The sequence below is a fragment of the Salmo salar genome, chromosome ssa17 (genome assembly GCF_905237065.1).
Source record: "Salmo salar chromosome ssa17, Ssal_v3.1, whole genome shotgun sequence".
NCBI lineage: Eukaryota > Metazoa > Chordata > Actinopteri > Salmoniformes > Salmonidae > Salmo > Salmo salar.
In genome coordinates, this window is record NC_059458.1 from 51,827,908 (window position 1) to 51,845,969 (window position 18,062).

General features: G+C 42.9%; 1 protein-coding gene across 3 annotated transcripts in view; it reads left to right on the top strand.

Annotated features, from left to right (window-relative positions):
- Positions 1 to 16,948, top strand: part of acot5 (Acyl-coenzyme A thioesterase 5) — a 32,941-nt gene extending 15,993 nt beyond the window's left edge. The window contains exons 1-10 of one of the 3 annotated variants that reach the window (XM_045698458.1): positions 10,649 to 10,759; positions 10,922 to 11,124; positions 13,078 to 13,177; positions 13,291 to 13,648; positions 13,865 to 13,984; positions 14,140 to 14,222; positions 14,356 to 14,449; positions 14,517 to 14,597; positions 14,680 to 14,821; positions 14,928 to 16,502. In XM_045698458.1, the coding sequence (XP_045554414.1) occupies positions 10,695 to 10,759; positions 10,922 to 11,124; positions 13,078 to 13,177; positions 13,291 to 13,648; positions 13,865 to 13,984; positions 14,140 to 14,222; positions 14,356 to 14,449; positions 14,517 to 14,597; positions 14,680 to 14,821; positions 14,928 to 15,058 (1,377 nt within the window). In that variant the 5' untranslated portion in view covers positions 10,649 to 10,694 and the 3' untranslated portion in view covers positions 15,059 to 16,502. 3 annotated transcript variants of the gene reach the window in all.
- Positions 16,949 to 18,062: the final 1,114 nt, after the last annotated feature.

Here is an 18,062-nt window from a genome sequence, read left to right on the forward strand (position 1 = left end):
TCCTCCTAACGTAGTCAACACTGCTAGCTGCTAGCTGCTAGCTAGCTAGCTAGTCATCACTGCTAGCTAGCCAACTTCTACCGACTAGCAGCACTGCAGAAACTATTACATTACAACGTAACGACTTGATTAGTGTGGTGTTAGTGTGTTAGTTAGCCAGCTACATAGTTGTCTTTGCTGTCTCTGTATCTAAGATAATTGTGTAGTTTGAGTAATTATCGAGGTGAGCTAGCCAGCCGCGACGCGGCGCCAGACTTAGTCAACACACCTAGTCATCATTAATCCACTGCCAGCTAGCCAACCGTTACCGACTAGCAGCGCTGTACTAATACTTTACAACGGAACGATTTGACTAGTGCAGTGTTACCTAGCTAGCTACTTAGTTGTCTTTGTCATAGCTTGATAATTGTTAGCTAGCCAGCCATCGAGGTTAGCTAGCCAGCTATTTCCGTCCCCCACGACGCCATTTTTCCTAACCCAGCCAACTATTACCGACGAGCAGCATTGTAGAAACTAAATACATTACAAGGAACGTCTTGATTAGTGTTATGTTAGCTAGCTAGCTACAAAGTTGCTTTGTATCATGACAAGGTGTAGTACTGAAACTATCGAGGTTACCTAGCCAGCTACACGTTCAAAGTCAACAACGCAGCCACTGCTAGCTAGCCTACTCCACCAGCCAGCAGTACTATCATTTTAGTCAATAAGATTTTTGCAACGTAAGCTTAACTTCCTGAACATTCGAGACGTGTAGTCCACTTGTCATTCCAATCTCCTATGCATTAGCGTAGCCTCTTCTGTAGCTTGTCTACTATGTGTCTGTCTATCCCTGTTCTCTCTCCTCTGCACAGGCCATACAAACGCTCCACACCGCGTGGCCGCTGCCACTTTAACCTGGTGGTCCCAGCGCGCACGACCCACGTGGAGTTCCAGGTCTCCGGCAGCCTCTGGAACTGCCAGTCTGTGGCCAACAAGGCTGAGTTCATCTCAGCCTATGCTACCCTCCAGTCCCTAGACTTCCTGGCGCTGACGGAAACATGGATTACCACAGATAACACTGCTACTCCTACTGCTCTCTCCTCGTCTGACTACGTGTTCTCGCATACCCCTAGAGCATCGAGCCAGCGGGGTGGTGGCACTGGAATCCTCATCTCTCCCAAGTGGACATTCTCTCTTTCTCCCCTGACCCATCTGTCTATCTCCTCATTTGAATTCCATGCTGTCACAGTTACCAGCCCTTTCAAGCTTAACATCCTTATCATTTATCGCCCTCCAGGTTGCCTTGGAGAGTTCATCAATGAGCTTGACGCCTTGATAAGTTCCTTTCCTGAGGATGGCTCACCTCTCACAGTTCTGGGTGACTTTAACCTCCCCACGTCTACCTTCGACTCATTCCTCTCTGCCTCCTTCTTTCCACTCCTCTCCTCTTTCGACCTCACCCTCTCACCTTCCCCCCCTACTCACAAGGCAGGCAATACGCTTGACCTCATCTTTACTAGATGCTGTTCTTCCACTAATCTCATTGCAACTCCCCTCCAAGTCTCCGACCACTACCTTGTATCCTTTTCCCTCTCGCTCTCATCCAACACTTCTCACTCTGCCCCTACTCGGATGGTATTGCGCCGTCCCAACCTTCGCTCTCTCTCTCCCGCTACTCTCTCCTCTTCCATCCTATCATCTCTTCCCTCTGCTCAAACCTTCTCCAACCTATCTCCTGATTCTGCCTCCTCAACCCTCCTCTCCTCCCTCTCTGCATCCTTTGATTTCCTCTGTCCCCTATCCTCCAGGCCGGCTCGGTCCTCCCCTCCTGCTCCGTGGCTCGACGACTCACTGCGAGCTCACAGAACAGGGCTCCGGGCAGCCGAGCGGAAATGGAGGAAAACTCGCCTCCCCTGCGGACCTGGCATCCTTTCACTCCCTCCTCTCTACATTTTCCTCTTCTGTCTCTGCTGCTAAAGCCACTTTCTACCACTCTAAACTCCAAGCATCTGCCTCTAACCCTAGGAAGCTCTTTGCTACCTTCTCCTCCCTCCTGAATCCTCCCCCCCCTCCCTCTCTGCGGATGACTTCGTCAACCATTTTGAAAAGAAGGTTGACGACATCCGATCCTCGTTTGCTAAGTCAAACGACACTGCTGGTCCTGCTCACACTGCCCTACCCTGTGCTTTGACCTCTTTCTCCCCTCTCTCTCCAGATGAAATCTCGCGTCTTGTGACGGCAGGCCGCCCAACAACCTGCCCACTTGACCCTATCCCCTCCTCTCTTCTCCAGACCATTTCCGGAGACCTTCTCCCCTACCTCACCTCGCTCATCAACTCATCCTTGACCGCTGGCTACGTCCCTTCCGTCTTCAAGAGAGCGAGAGTTGCACCCCTTCTGAAAAAACCTACACTCGATCCCTCCGATGTCAACAACTACAGACCAGTATCCCTTCTTTCCTTTCTCTCCAAAACTCTTGAACGTGCCGTCCTTGGCCAGCTCTCTTGCTATCTCTCTCAGAATGACCTTCTTGATCCTAATCAGTCAGGTTTCAAGACTGGGCATTCAACTGAGACTGCTCTTCTCTGTGTCACGGAGGCTCTCCGCACTGCTAAAGCTAACTCTCTCTCCTCTGCTCTCATCCTTCTAGACCTATCTGCTGCCTTTGATACCGTGAACCATCAGATCCTCCTCTCCACCCTCTCCGAGCTGGGCATCTCCGGCGCGGCCCACGATTGGATTGCGTCCTACCTGACAGGTCGCTCCTACCAGGTGGCGTGGCGAGAATCTGTCTCCGCACCACGTGCTCTCACCACTGGTGTCCCCCAGGGCTCTGTTCTTGGCCCACTCCTATTCTCGCTATACACCAAGTCACTTGGCTCTGTCATATCCTCACATGGTCTCTCATATCATTGCTATGCAGATGACACACAATTAATCTTCTCCTTTCCCCCTTCTGACAACCAGGTGGCGAATCGCATCTCTGCATGTCTGGCAGACATATCAGTGTGGATGACGGATCACCACCTCAAGCTGAACCTCGGCAAGACGGAGCTGCTCTTCCTCCCGGGGAAGGACTGCCCGTTCCATTTTCTCGCCATCACGGTTGACAACTCCCTTGTGTCCTCCTCCCAGAGTGCTAAGAGCCTTGGCGTGACCCTGGACAACACCCTGTCGTTCTCCACCAACATCAAGGCGGTGACCCGATCCTGTAGGTTCATGCTCTACAACATTCGCAGAGTACGACCCTGCCTCACACAGGAAGCGGCGCAGGTCCTAATCCAGGCACTTGTCATCTCCCGTCTGGATTATTGCAACTCGCTGTTGGCTGGGCTCCCTGCCTGTGCCATTAAACCCCTACAACTCATCCAGAACGCCGCAGCCCGTCTGGTGTTCAACCTTCCCAAGTTCTCTCACGTCACCCCGCTCCTCCGCTCTCTCCACTGGCTTCCAGTCGAAGCTCGCATCCGCTACAAGACCATGGTGCTTGCCTACGGAGCTGTGAGGGGAACGGCACCTCCGTACCTTCAGGCTCTGATCAGGCCCTACACCCAAACAAGGGCACTCCGTTCATCCACCTCTGGCCTGCTCGCCTCCCTACCTCTGAGGAAGCACAGTTCCCGCTCAGCTCAGTCAAAACTGTTCACTGCTCTGGCACCCCAATGGTGGAACAAGCTCCCTCACGACGCCAGGACAGCGGAGTCAATCACCACCTTCCGGAGACACCTGAAACCCCACCTCTTTAAGGAATACCTGGGATAGGATAAAGTAATCCTTCCAACCCCCCCCCCCTTAAAAGATTTAGATGCACTATTGTAAAGTGGTTGTTCCACTGGATATTATAAGGTGAATGCACCAATTTGTAAGTCGCTCTGGATAAGAGCGTCTGCTAAATGACTTAAATGTAAATGTAATGTAAATGTCTGAACTTAGTGCTCGCGCATTTTGCATTTGGACTGAACGCGCGAACAAAAGGGAGGTATTTGGACATAAATATGAACTTTATCGAACAAAACAAACATTTATTGTGGAACTGGGATTCCTGGGAGTGCATTCCGATGAAGATCAAAGGTAAGTGAATATTTATAATGCTATTTCTGACTTTTGTTGACTCCATAACGGGTATCTGTATGGCTTGTTTTGGTGCCTGAGCGCTGTACTCAGATTATTGCATGGTGTGCTTTTGCCGTAAAGCTTTTTTGAAATCTGACACAGTGGTTGCATGAAGGAGAAGTGTATCTTTAATTCTTTGTAAAACACCTATCTTGTATCAACTTTTAGGAGTATTTCTGTAAATTGATAAGGCTCTCTGCAAAATCAAAGGATTTTGGAGGCAAAACATTACTGAACATAACGCGCCAATGTAAACTGAGATTTTTGGATATTAATATGAACTTTATCGAACAAAACATACATGTATTAGTGATTAATTGAACATGTTTCATTATTTATTTGAGGCTAAATTGATTTTATTGGTGTATTATATTAAGTTAAAATAAGTGTTCATTCAGTATTGTTGTCATTGTCATTATTACAAATAAATATCGGCCGATTAATCGGTATTGGCTTTTTTTGGTCCTCCAATAATCGTTATCTGCTTTGAAAAATCATAATCGGTCGACCTCTACTAGAGACACTTATGTAATTGTATGAACTGAGAGAATTTATGGGTAACACTGATTCATTAGTCATATGCTGCCTTCCCTGCTCCTATGTTCTTACCTCTTTCCCTTTCTGTCTTTTACACCTCTCTCGCCACCTCCTCTTTCTTCCTCTGTTTTTATAATGCCCCCAAAAAATGTGTATTGAGGTACAGATTGAACTTCTATTTATAATATGTATAATGCATGTATTTATAACACTTGGATAATGAACTTCTTGCAATAAAGCGTTTCACATTCTCTACTGGTTGAAATTAAGTCTCTCATTTGATGAAATACTACACATATCCTGTGTTTATCAGATCAATGCGTTATAATGACATTATATAGACGTCGTTAATGACAACTTACATCAGCCTCGTAAACTGTGGAAAACTTTAAAGGACATTGGTTTGAAAACTCCCCATAAGGTAAAATCCTGTAGTATTGGCCTGGATATTGATGATGTTTTATGTTATGACAAGGCAAAGGTTGCAAATTATTTACCACTATAACCTCATCTCTAGTTAATAAGTTACCTAACTGCTCTGGACACTGGCTAGTCTTTCATTAACAACTTTTACCATAGCAAAGGTATCACAAATTATTTGTTTGAGCTGTGAATGGTAACAGAGGGCAACGTTACCAATCTACTTGTCACGGTTGTCGTATGAAAGAGACCAAGGTGCAGCGTGCGTATCGTTCCACATCTTTATTTATATGTGAAACTATGCAAGACAGACAATAAACTATAACCAAAAACAACAAACTGTGACGAAGAGGTGCTACATGCATAAACTCGAAATAATCTCCCACAAACACTAGTGGGAAAAACAACAACTTAAATATGATCCCCAATTAAAGACAACGATGACCAGCTGCCTCTAATTGGGAATCATACGAAAACCCCAACCTAGAAAAAAAGAACCTAGAACACAACATATAACATTTTAACTCGACAAAAACCCCAACATAGAAAAAAGAAATTAGAACCAAACAGAAATAAATAAACTAGACAACCCCCCCAGTCACACCCTGACCTACTCTACCATAGAAAAATACGAGCTCTCTATGGTCAGGACGTGACACTACTATGCTTAATGAGCACAAACAAAGCAACTGGGCTGGATAACCTTCCTGCGAGATTCATAAGGATAGTGCTTGCGTCACTGCTAAAATGATGAAACATATTGTAGACCTTTCTATTAGTAGTGGTACATTTCCCAAGGATCTCAAAACAGCCCAGGTGGTTCCACTCCACAAGAAGAGCATTAAAACAAATGTAGGAAGGTACGGGCCTGTGTCAATCCACAGCACCTTATCCACAGTTGTTGAGAGATTTGTTTTTAATCAACTTGAGGGATACATTACCTTCTTGAGCACAAACTTCTTTATGAACTACAATCTAGTTATAGAACAGCTCATTCCACTGTTACTTGCCTTATCCACCTTTTTGAACACATTAAGCAGGAAAGTGAGAAGGGGAACAATACAGGTATGGTCATATTGGACTTGCAGAAAGCTTTTGACACTGTAGACCACGATATTATCCTGATGAAACTGAAATGCATGGGTCTAAATTATGTAGCAGTGAATTGGTTTAGGTCTTGGAACAGAACATAGATTGCTTAGGGCTGACAAGATAACAGTAAACTGTGCAGGCAAGGAGATTGAATCTAAAACAAGTGTAACTTATCTTGGTGTGTCCCTAGATCAATCCCTTTCTGGAGACCTGATTGCTGCTAAAATTATTTTTAAAATGGCAAACAAATTGACATTTTTATATCGTTACACTAGATATTTTATCATTAAAGTTAATAAACGGCTTGTCTCAACCTTGATTCAGTGTCATTTTGATGATGCCTGCTCTGCTTAGTATAGTGGGCTATCAAAAAAGCTGAAAAAGAGAACGCAGGTCATGCAAAATAATGTTATCAGGTGTATGCTGAATGTCCCCCCTAGGACCCACATAGGAGTTCTGGGAGGTTTGCTTGTTACCTTTGGAGTCCAGAGTGGAGCAACTTAAACTTAATCATATGTTTGACATCTTAAATGACTGCGCCCCAGGTTACATGAAAAATCACATTGATATGGTCTTGTAACGCCCTGGCCATAGAGAGGGGTTTTTTGTTCTTTATTTTGGTTAGGCCAGGGTGTTACATTGGGTGGGCGTTCTATGTTCCTTTTTCTATGTTTTGGTATTTCTTTGTTTTGGGCCATGTGTGTGGCTCCCAATCAGGCACAGCTGAAGCTCGTTGCTGCTGATTGGGAGTCACACATAAGGAGCATGTTTTTCCTTTGGGTTTTGTGGGTAATTGTTTCTGTTTTGAGTATTTTCCTAACAGGACTGTTTGCTGTCGTTTTTGTTCATTTTGTAGTGTTCTCTTGTTTATTTGAATTAAAATTCTAATGATGAACACATCCTCTGCTGCACCTTGGTTCCCTCTTCCAGACAGCCGTTACAGGTCTATAACCAACACAGCACGTATTTCCTTGCCAGGCATTTTTCTGTGGAATAGCCTTCCCTTGGAGATCAAGCAAATAAAAAGTAAAAATAGCTTTAAAAAGCAGGCAAAGTTTTTCATTTGGCAAGGTTGTCTAAGTAAGGGAAACCACTCCATTGCCCCTTGTGCCCCTTCTGCCTGTCAGGTTTATTTATTTGAAGGATCGGTATGATGTACAATTAATAGATTGTTTAAATGTGAAATTAATATGGTTGATTTAAGGTTAGGGAGAAGTGCAGCGAATAGTGCCACTTTTTAGGATGTCAATATAAATTAATGAATTTATGGTTGTTTGTAATTTTGGCTTGTCTTTTAACCATGTGTTATTGTTTTTACCATCGAGGACCACTTTGGAAATAAGTGTTTTAATTCATACTTTCAAGTGATATCCTCTGGGTCCACATTGTGCATTTTGTTGTATATGTATGTTGCCCAAAATAAATTCAATTCAAGGACATTGGATATTGAGATGAACTGGTTTTAGAGTATTTACATGATGCATAGGAAGTGTAGAGTACTGTTTTTAAGTTCTTTTTCTCTAAAAATGAATTACAAACCAGCCTTTAACTAGTTAAATCCTGTTTCTAGTCTATTAGTTACAATGTGTAACCATTGATGTCCCAGGACCAAGCTTGGTGAACACTTTTAAAGTGTATAATTGTAACACATACAGTTGAAGTCGGAAGTTTACATACACCTTGGACAAAAACATTTAAACTCAGTTTTTCACAATTCCTGACATTTAATCCTAATACAAATTCCCTGTCTTAGGTCAGTTAGGATCACCATTTTATTTCAGAATGTGAAATGTCAGAATAATAGTAGAGAATTATTTCTTTCAGCTTTTATTTCTTTCATCACATTCCCAGTGGGTCAGAAGTTTACATTCACTCAATTAGTATTTGGTAGCATTGCTTTTAAATTGTGTAACTTGGGTCAAACGTTTCGGGTAGCCTTCCACAAGCTTCCCACAATAAGTTGGGTGAATTTTTGGCCCATTCCTCCTGACAGAGCAGGTGGTTTGTAGGTTTGTCAGGTTTGTAGGCCTCCTTGCTCGCACATGTTTTCTCAGTTCTGCCCTCAAATTTTCTATGGGATTGATGTCAGGGCTTTGTGATGGCCACTCCAATACCTTGACTTTGTTGTCCTTAAGCCATTTTGCCACAACTTTGGAAGTATGCTTGGGGTCATTGTCCATTTGGAAGACCCATTTGCGACCAAGCTTTAACTTCCTGACTGATGTCTTGAGATGTTGCTTCAATATATCCACATAATTTTCCATCCTCATGATGTCATCTAGTTTGTGAAGTGCACCAGTCCCTCCTGCAGAAAAGCACACCCACAACATGATGCTGCCAGCCCCGTGCTTCACGGTTGGGATGGGATTCTTCGGCTTGCAAGCCTCAACCTTTGTCCTCCAAACATAATGATGGTCAATATGGCCAAACAGTTCTATTTTTGGTTCATCACACCAGAGGACATTTCTCCAAAAAGTCCAATCTTTGTCCCCATGTGCAGTTGCAAACCGTAATCTGGCTTTTTTATGGCGGTTTTGGAGCAATGGCTTCTTTCTTGTTGAGCAGCCTTTCAGGTTATGTCGATATAGGACTTGTTTTACTGTGGATATAGATACGTTTGTACCCGTCTCCTCCAGCATCTTCACAAAGGTCCTTTGCTGTTGTTCTGGGATTAATTTGCACTTTTCGCAACAAAGTACGTTCTTATCTAGGAGACAGAAGGCATCTCCTTCCTGAGCAGAATGATGGCTGCGTGGTCCCATGGTGTTTATACTTGCGTACTATTTTTGTACAGATGAACGTGGTACCTTCAGGCGTTTGGAAATTGCTCCCAAGGATGAACCAGACTTGTGGAGGTCTACAATTATTTTTCTGAGGTCTTGGCTGATTTATTTTGATTTTCCCATGATGTCAAGCAAAGAGGCACTGAGTTTGAAGGTAGGCCTTGAAAAACATCCACAGGTACATCTCCAATTGACTTAAATGATGTCAATTAGCCTATCAGAAGCCTCTAAAGCCATGCCATCATTTTCTGGAATGTTCTAAGCTGTTTAAAGGGACAGTCAACTTAGTGTATGTAAACTTCTGACCCACTGGAATTGTGATACAGTGAATTATAAGTGAAATAATCTGTCTATAAACAATTATTGGAAAAATTACTTGTGTCATGCACAAAGTAGATGTCCTAACCGACTTGACAAAACTATAGTTGGTTAACAAGAAATTTGTGGAGTGGTTGAAAAACAAGTTTTAATGACTCCAACCGAAGTCTTCCGACTTCAATTGTACATGCAGACACAGCATCATTCAAAGACTGGAATTTGATACTCCTGGTATTGGATTTGACTGAAAAATCATCTCAAAGACATTCATACCTAAACTGCACCTTTATTTGCCAAGGTAGAGTACATGATCAGTGAATATATTAAATGTACAGGCTACAATGTGGGGATCTCATGCATGGTAATAACTACATGTACATACAACTTGCATCCTTGACACAAAGTTATATTATATTCTACTCAATCCATAGCCTTCATTAATGTAATTCAGACTGTTTTCAAGTTGATACAACTGGCTATGATAGCTGAGGTTCATAGCTAGGTTCTGAACTAATATGTATACCACGTTTGGGTCTATACACAGATCGGCTAGATAGCTAGCTACACATCCATAGGCATACAGGTATTTTTATCCTCCACTGTACAATAAGCAAGAACATAGCTAGCAACATTATTTCATCTATCTGCATTGCATGGCAAATATCAGCAAGGCAAGCCTACAAAAAAGTACATTCAATTTGCAGTAAATGCTTTAGCTAGCTAGATTCTTTACATCCACTGTTTCACAAGACGATAGCCTGGTTTGCTGGTTGTTTCAGGAGTCCCTAAAACATGAAACAACCAGAATTACAATTTCATACTCATGTCACAACACCCATAAAGCTAGTCAGCTAGCTTGCTAAATAGCGTTTTTTGTAAATTAACTTTATAATAAAAAAATATGTATAATCGTTTGTCGCTACATTAACTAACATATTTATGTCAACTGTAAAAGTTTTGCATGATTCGTTATGACGTTATAATCACTTACATTTGCTTCGATCCTAGGGTGACAAAAATACTATCTTTGCTGAGGAAAGTCTCCAGCCCTGGGTTGCATAGCATCAAATTCATAATGGGAACCACTCGATATGACTTTTATATTACGTGAGGTACTGTTATTTTGAAAATGTCCGAAATTCAGAGACCTGGACGTACGCTGATTAAGCAGATCCTCTTAACAAACAGTACATAAGCCCCTTCATTGTGTGGATTTCATCAACGTAGCCTACGGTCTATGTTGACATTATTAACCGGTGAAGTAAGTAATTGTCCTTTGAGAAAAATGTTGCGGTCTTTATGAAGGTGAATCCTGCAAAGGCCTACAGTTCACCGCTATGGGTTTCTAGTTGCTGTAACTTTGTGGGCAGTGCAGCACGGACTTTGTACTTTCATGCACGAGTAAACTTGTCTAATCGCACCTAGCTATATAAAGCGGTTGCCTATGTCAGCATGCCTCTGACTGTTGTCATTATCAAACATTATCAAACTCAGTGTAAGTCATTATCAAACTCAGTGTAAGTAAATGTGGACACGAAGTTTGAAGCGAATGTGACTCGTAGCCAATTTTGTTCTGTCGCCAACCAGTTTTCACAGGTTATTAAAGCCAGGACAAATGGGATGTCAATCCCACCATCTTTACCAGTGTTCGGTTGTTTCTGTCTTGTCTTTTTCTACAGGTGTTTGTCCACCATGGTTGGGACTTTCCCGCTTCTGTCAGTGCAGCCAACACGGGGGCTCGTGGATGAGAAGATCCAGGTAGTTGTGAGGAATTTACCTCCAGCGCTCTCAGTGACGCTACATTCCCTTCATCGCTCTGAGGATAAGGACCTTTGGGAGGCGTTCGGCCATTACACCAGCGACGGCCAAGGCACGGTGACGGGTAAGGTTTGTGACCGCCGACCGGGCTTACAGACCGTGTTCTTGGATGTAGCCTTGGCCTAACTTCTGTATGAAATCCCATATATACTCTTGTTTAATTCAATTACACGTTGTCCCGGTGGTCGCCAATAAGATCAGCATGCGCTGAACCATGAGATGCTGGCGGCTGGCCAATGTTTTTGCCTGCTAGTTTGCCCTCTATTGCTATCAAGTTAGTATAATATCACTGTACAACACAGCAAACCTTGAGTAAAGGATAGCAAATGAGATGTTATTAAAACCAATATGGCTGTTGTAAAGGTCATTGTAACTCCCTCCATAACCACGAGCACGACAGTGCCTTGATTTTAACTGGTGGTTTTATTCTGTAGTTTGTCATAATTATCACCTTCCGTGAGAACTATAAAGTAAATGAATATACAGTTAAGCACACTCTTACAACCCTCTTGTCTTACGAGTGACTTATTAGCTTGATACAACTCTGAAGTGCTTACATACATAAAAACAGTTTAGCCAGAGATAACAGTATCAGATTAAACACATAAACAAAGGAAAAATACCTCGTTGGCTGCTTATTATAGAAGGGAGGAAATCCCAAACTTCACAATTCTTATTCCTGGCATGAATTCAAGCTTCATTCTTAATTATTATAACGTTACCATCCTAACATACACGCTTCAACCGTTACGAACTACCCCCGAACACAGTGTGGGATTGCCTCACCCCAAAAATGTCGGTTGCTAAGATAATACTCCCGTTAGAACAGTTCTTAGCCACGTAGTTCCGCATGGTTTACAATTTCCCCCGCATAGCGAACACGTAAACAATTCAAACAAAAAACAACGACATAGACTGACAGGTTAATTGTCAGTTACAGTCATGCTGTGGTCGCAAGTAGTATAATTGTTCAAATGCAACACACTTTGAAAGGCGTGACCAAAGTTGATCAACATCTTGACAAAAGTGTTCAACTGGAACACGCTCAAGCAAATGAATACCAAGTTAAAAACACCTGGGAACTTTGATTTTGGAAATATTCGATTTCAGCGTGTTCAAGGCAAGTGGGATGAGCTCCGACTAGGACAAACCGTTTTAAACTGTCAATCAACTTGGAATTCCAAGTTAGGAACTCGGCCTCTTTCTAAAGCTCTGACTTTCATACCTAACAACTACCTCATAACAACTACCTCTTCCCCTACTGTATTTATTTATTTTATTTACTTTCGATCCTTTGCACCCCATTATTTATTTCTACTTTGCACTTTCTTCTACTACAAATCTACCATTCCAGTGTTTTAATTGCTATATTGTATTTACTTTGCCACCATGGCCTTTTTTGCCTTTACCTCTCTTATCTCACCTCATTTGCTCACATTGTATATAGACTTATTTTGTTTTTACTCCATGTGTAACTCTGTTGTTGTATGTTGTCGAACTGCTTTGCTTTATCTTGGCCAGGTCGCAATTGTAAATGAGAACTTGTTCTCAACTTGCCTACCTGGTGAAATAAAAAATAAATAAAAAAATACCTGAAGTTCACTAACATCATTAATTGATTAATTAATTTTTTTTCAGAGTTCCCAGTTGTTTTGAAAGCACCATTCAGTGTGTTTTAGAATTTAAAAAAAATATATATATATTCTTTGTTCTTTACTGACTTGCCTAGTTAAATAAGTTCTTGTTTACAATGACGGCCTACACCGACAAAACCCTGACGGCACTGGGCCAATTGTGCACTGCCCTATGGGATTCCAATCACAGCTGGTTGTGATGTAGCCTGGAATTGAACCAGAGTGTCTGTAGTGATGCCTCTAGCACTGAGATGCAGTGCCTTAGACTGCTGCTCCACTGGGGAGCCCCAGTCAACAGACAACTGACAACTCTGAAAAAACAAGCTCTGATTACAATAAATACAGAAACCCAAGCCTCTTTCTCTTTTTTGTTGTTGATGTAGTTGCTAAGGATGCCAGTCTTGGAGGAACATATGAAGGAGCAGAGCCCATGGGTCTCCTGTGGAGTATGCAGCCTGTTCCAGGCAGTCGGACAGGCCTCAGGTAACACACCAATGCAATTCAATATTTGGGTTCAATTCTACATAGGATAACCAGATAATTTAGGGTGACCAGGCCCGGCTGGACAAGTCAAATAAACTCTCTCTGTCTCTCAGGTTGAGAAAGATGGATGTCCTCACTCCTATGGTGGTACACATCTCTGTGTACAGTGGGCACATGACTGAGGGCTTCAGCAAGCAGTCTCCCCTAGCGACCGTTTTCACAGAACGATGGTACATGGCACCGGGTGTGTGCAGAATTGACATCAGGGAACATGGAGTCCGAGGGACCCTCTTTTTACCCCCAGGTCCTGGACCCTTCCCTGGGGTGTTGGATATGTGGGGAGGGGGTGGGGGGCTGGTGGAGTACCGCTCCTGCCTCCTGGCGTCACAGGGTTTTGTTTCCATGGCGCTAGAGTACCTTTCCCATGACAAGAACAGAACCTCAGACATCGACTTTAAAACCTACTTTGAGGTGATTCTCATACTGTGTGTGTGCCTACAAGGTTGTGCATGTCTTAATGTTCAGAAATGGCCCTGAGAGGGCATAGTCCTGCTGTGACCATTTACCCAGACTCACTGTTATATTACATCACTTCACATTATATTACATCACATTGCATCTGCTACATTGGATCCTACATTGTATCCTTATCACTTGAACTTGAGTTCTATCTCTCTTGTTATGTAGAAAGCGTTCAGGATTGTGCAGGAGCACCCCCTGGTGATGAAGGACAGAGTTGCTCTGTTTGGGCTCTCCTTTGGGGTGTCAGTCGCCCTCACCTTGGTAGCCTACTCCAAAGTCATCAGCGTGAGTCTCGCTCCCACTCTCCTCTTTTTCCTCCAGTTTGGAGCTTTGTATTTATAGAGTGAATTCAGATTCAGAAAGCTATTGTCCCAACACTGACCATGTGTATAAGCTTATGAGTTTGTTCAGTGTGTAACAATAAATCCTGTTTATTCCAGCCCAGATGCTGTGTGTGTATCAGTGGGAGTCACGTCAACCCGGTCAACAAGGCTATCGGTGAAGTGTTTAGAAAGATGAAGGAGTGAGTGGGATGTGGCTGAAAAATAAACCCAAATCTCTTCAAAGTGAAGGTGTAAGGTACCGTGATTATGAAGCTTGTGACATACAGTTCGAATAAAGAAATATAGACTAAAAACATAATTATTTATTGCCAGGGATGGGTATAAGACCCAATTTGATGAAGAGGGCCGTGTGGTCTGGAGAGACATCATTCTGCCCATCCCAACCGACCTTGGAGAGAAAGTGGATGTAAGTCAACACACACACAAACACACACACAGTGGGTTTGTTTACTCATTGCCCTGTCTTCTGACAGATGGGGAGGATAAAGTGTCCATTGATGTTGGTCGTCGGGGAGGATGATCAGAACTGGGCCACAGTGGAGTCTGCCAAGGACGTGAGTACACACAAACATGATTACAACCTTCCTATGAAATCAATAATTGAGATTGACGCTGAATGTGACCTCTGACCTGCAGATGACCCAGATGATGCGTGCAGCGGGTAACGAGCACCTACTGACCATTCTACAATACCCTGATGCTGGACACCTCATTGAGCCGCCCTACACACCCCACTTCAGAGCCAGCAACTTCATAGTGCCTCAAACACAACAGAAAGGTTCTGTACACACACAAAGCTCACACCTATAGTATACACACCTGAACTAAGATATATGTATAACCAATTCTTTACTCCCAATGTAACTAATGATTGTGTGTTGTAGTGATCATGTTGTGGGGAGGGTACCCCAAGCCGCATGCCGATGCTCAGGAAGACTGTTGGGAAAAGAGCCTTAGCTTCCTACGGCAACACCTGTACCCCAGCCCTGACTCTGTCCCTAAGGCCAAGCTGTGATGTCACACCCGAGGAGCATCAAGGACCTAGTATGATTCACTAAGCTATAACTGTTAAAATACATTAACACTTAAAATATGATCAAGTCTAAGTCTTTGGGGGGGGGAGATGGGAGGGTTCTACTAAGCTAACATGGAATTGTTTTGGTCATACCATAGATAATTTAACTATTTGATTTAGAATTGTACGACTCCTTTAAGCCAGGTGTATGTTACACGATTTTGGCCCCGATTTAGCTGTCCCAGACAAGTTTTTGAAATTGTCGTTGCCTACTCGAGGCGTTTGGCCGTCACAACGCTCATTTAATGTGAGCAGGTCAGATACGCAATCTGAGGGCAATCAATGTTTGATTTTATCGGCACAATCTGCAGTGCCAGTGAGATGATGATATTTCTCATAACCCAGAATGTGAGCTACTACTACTACTACTACTACTACAACAACTACTCCTAGTATGAGTTTTTACTTGCCTTTAACCAAAGTGTCAAATCGGTGCAACTCTGAAGTTCACAAGCAATGTTATTCAATTCAAAATGTTTGCTAGATATTTCGAGTCAGTATGGCAAGCGTGAGTGTCTGACTGAAAACGTTTGAGGCTGCTTTGAGCCACAGCTCGTTGTAGCTATGTTAACAATCTAATCACATAATTATTTTCGCGAGACAGCGTGGTATTGAGAATCCTAACGACCAAGTGAAGAATCTTGTAGTGAGTGACCCCTGTCTTTGCCATGTCGTTTAGTGTGCGCACCACTACATTGTCAAGACAAAAAAACGTCAGGAAAGATGGTTGTTTAATGTGAGAGGCTCAGCGATGTTAGGATTTGGAAAGTTGTGTAGTGTACATCTGGTTTTAGGTATTATTTAAAAAATGTATTACTTAAAATATTGAGTTTGGCCTTTACTACTATAACCCATAGAAACGCATTGAATAACACATTCATAAATGGCAAAAAAGACAGTCCAAAAATGTATCATAAGGAATACGATTTTTTTGTGAGAAGACCAATTTTCGAGATGTCTCGGCCTGACAAACGCCTCAGATGTGGAATGTCTGTCACGTCCTGACCAGTAGAGGGAGTATTTGTTATTGTAGTTTGGTCAGGACGTGGCAGAGGGTATTTGTTTTATGTGGTCCGGGGGTTGTGTGTATTGTAGAGGGGTGTTTTATTTATGTGTTCCAGGGTTTTGGGTGTATGTTCTAGTTATTGGTATTCTACGGTTTTCTGGTTTGTGTATTTCTTTGTTGTCTGTGTGGCTCTCGATCAGGAACAGCTGTACTTCGTTGTTCCTGATTGAGAGTCATATATAAGGAGCTTGTTTTCACCTGGGGTTTTGTGGGTAGTTGTATTTCGCACTGCTGTGAGTATTAGCCTGTGAAACTGTCGGTCTGTCTTGTTCTTCGGTGTTCACATTTAGTTAATAAAATATAATGATTCACATGCAACCCACTGTGCCTTGGTCCTCTCTACCCAACGACACCCGTGACAATGTCGACATAGGCGGGTGCGGTGGATTGAGACACAGCCTATGAAAAAAAAAAATAACATATTTAATCTTAAACTGACAGGATTTTGGTGGAGATTATTATTATGTTACTTAGATTGACGCACGGGTGCATCAATATACTCTTAAGGATTAATATGTGTGAAAAGACAGTCATCAGACCAGTGGACACAGCTGTACAACATAAATTGAGGGCTGATGAGTGTCCACAGTAATGGGTCGGAGTCTCTCATTCACTGAACTGCATGAGTTTCAACCTGCCAATAGTGTTAACACCTGTGCCTGAAACCTAACTGCCATAGTACACAGATGATTGATTCTATTTTTTGATTCATTAGGAAATGTGTTGTCTATGATGTTTATAATAAATCAGAAGAAGAATATGAACAATATCTGTTATTGAGCGCATGAGAGAGCTATTTGGTCATTCTTTTGCAGTTCTTCAATATATCACACGAGGATGATGAATGCACATAGCACGTGTAGTGGTGGGCAACGGATGAGTCCTGGGCCTGTATTCCAACATCTGAGTAGGACTGTTGATCTTGGACAAGGATGTCCCTGTCCATGTTATCTTATTCATTATGATCAGAAAGCCAGAACTGATTCCTTTTTGCAATATGGAAGGAGAGAGAGGGATAGTGTGGAGGGATGGAAGGAGAGAGTGTGGAGGGATGGAAGGAGAGAGTGTGGAGTGAGAAGGAGGGATGGAAGGAGAGAGGGATAGTGTGGAGGGATGGAAGGAGAGAGGGATAGTGTGGAGGGATGGAAGGAGAGAGTGTGGAGGGATGGAAGGAGAGAGTGTGGAGGGAGAAGGAGGGATGGAAGGAGAGAGGGATTGTGTGGAGGGTCTGTTTGTCATCTGGATTGTTTTGCTCTTTACCGCTCAACCCTTTGACCCTTCCATTTCTACCTCTGATTCAGGTTCAAAGGGGAATAGGAAATAGGGAAGTTCAATGCTGACATAAGACCAGTGTATTGCCTATATTCCCTTCACTGTACATCAATTGAAAATTGTTATCTGACCAATTGTGGTACTGTTACAGAGGGTTACTATAGTGTGTGGTTATGGTATGTGTGTAGGCCGAAGGCCAGGCCATATAGAGGATTTGGCTTTGACAGAGAGCAGGGCCGATCTGTTTGCACAGATTTAGTGCTTAACAGCTCACCTGACTAACAGCTACCAGCTCCTCCATGAGCTAATACAGTCTCGCTCTAAATTCAAAAGTCACTAAAAAGCCATGCAATAAAACAAACACGAGAGCGCGGGTGCACACACACAAACACACACACACAGACATTGTTCCAGAGTGATGATAAACTTAATTGGGGCCATACTTGCGAACATTAAACAGTTTAAATTGAAAGTTTCTCCGTCTCAAAATGCACATTAGCCTATTTAAGTATTTGATTAACTTGCACGTGATAGAACGCTACATTGTAGCTGGTCCCATCAGATAACCTGGCACACGTTAGCCCTATGCTAACCTCCACCAGATGA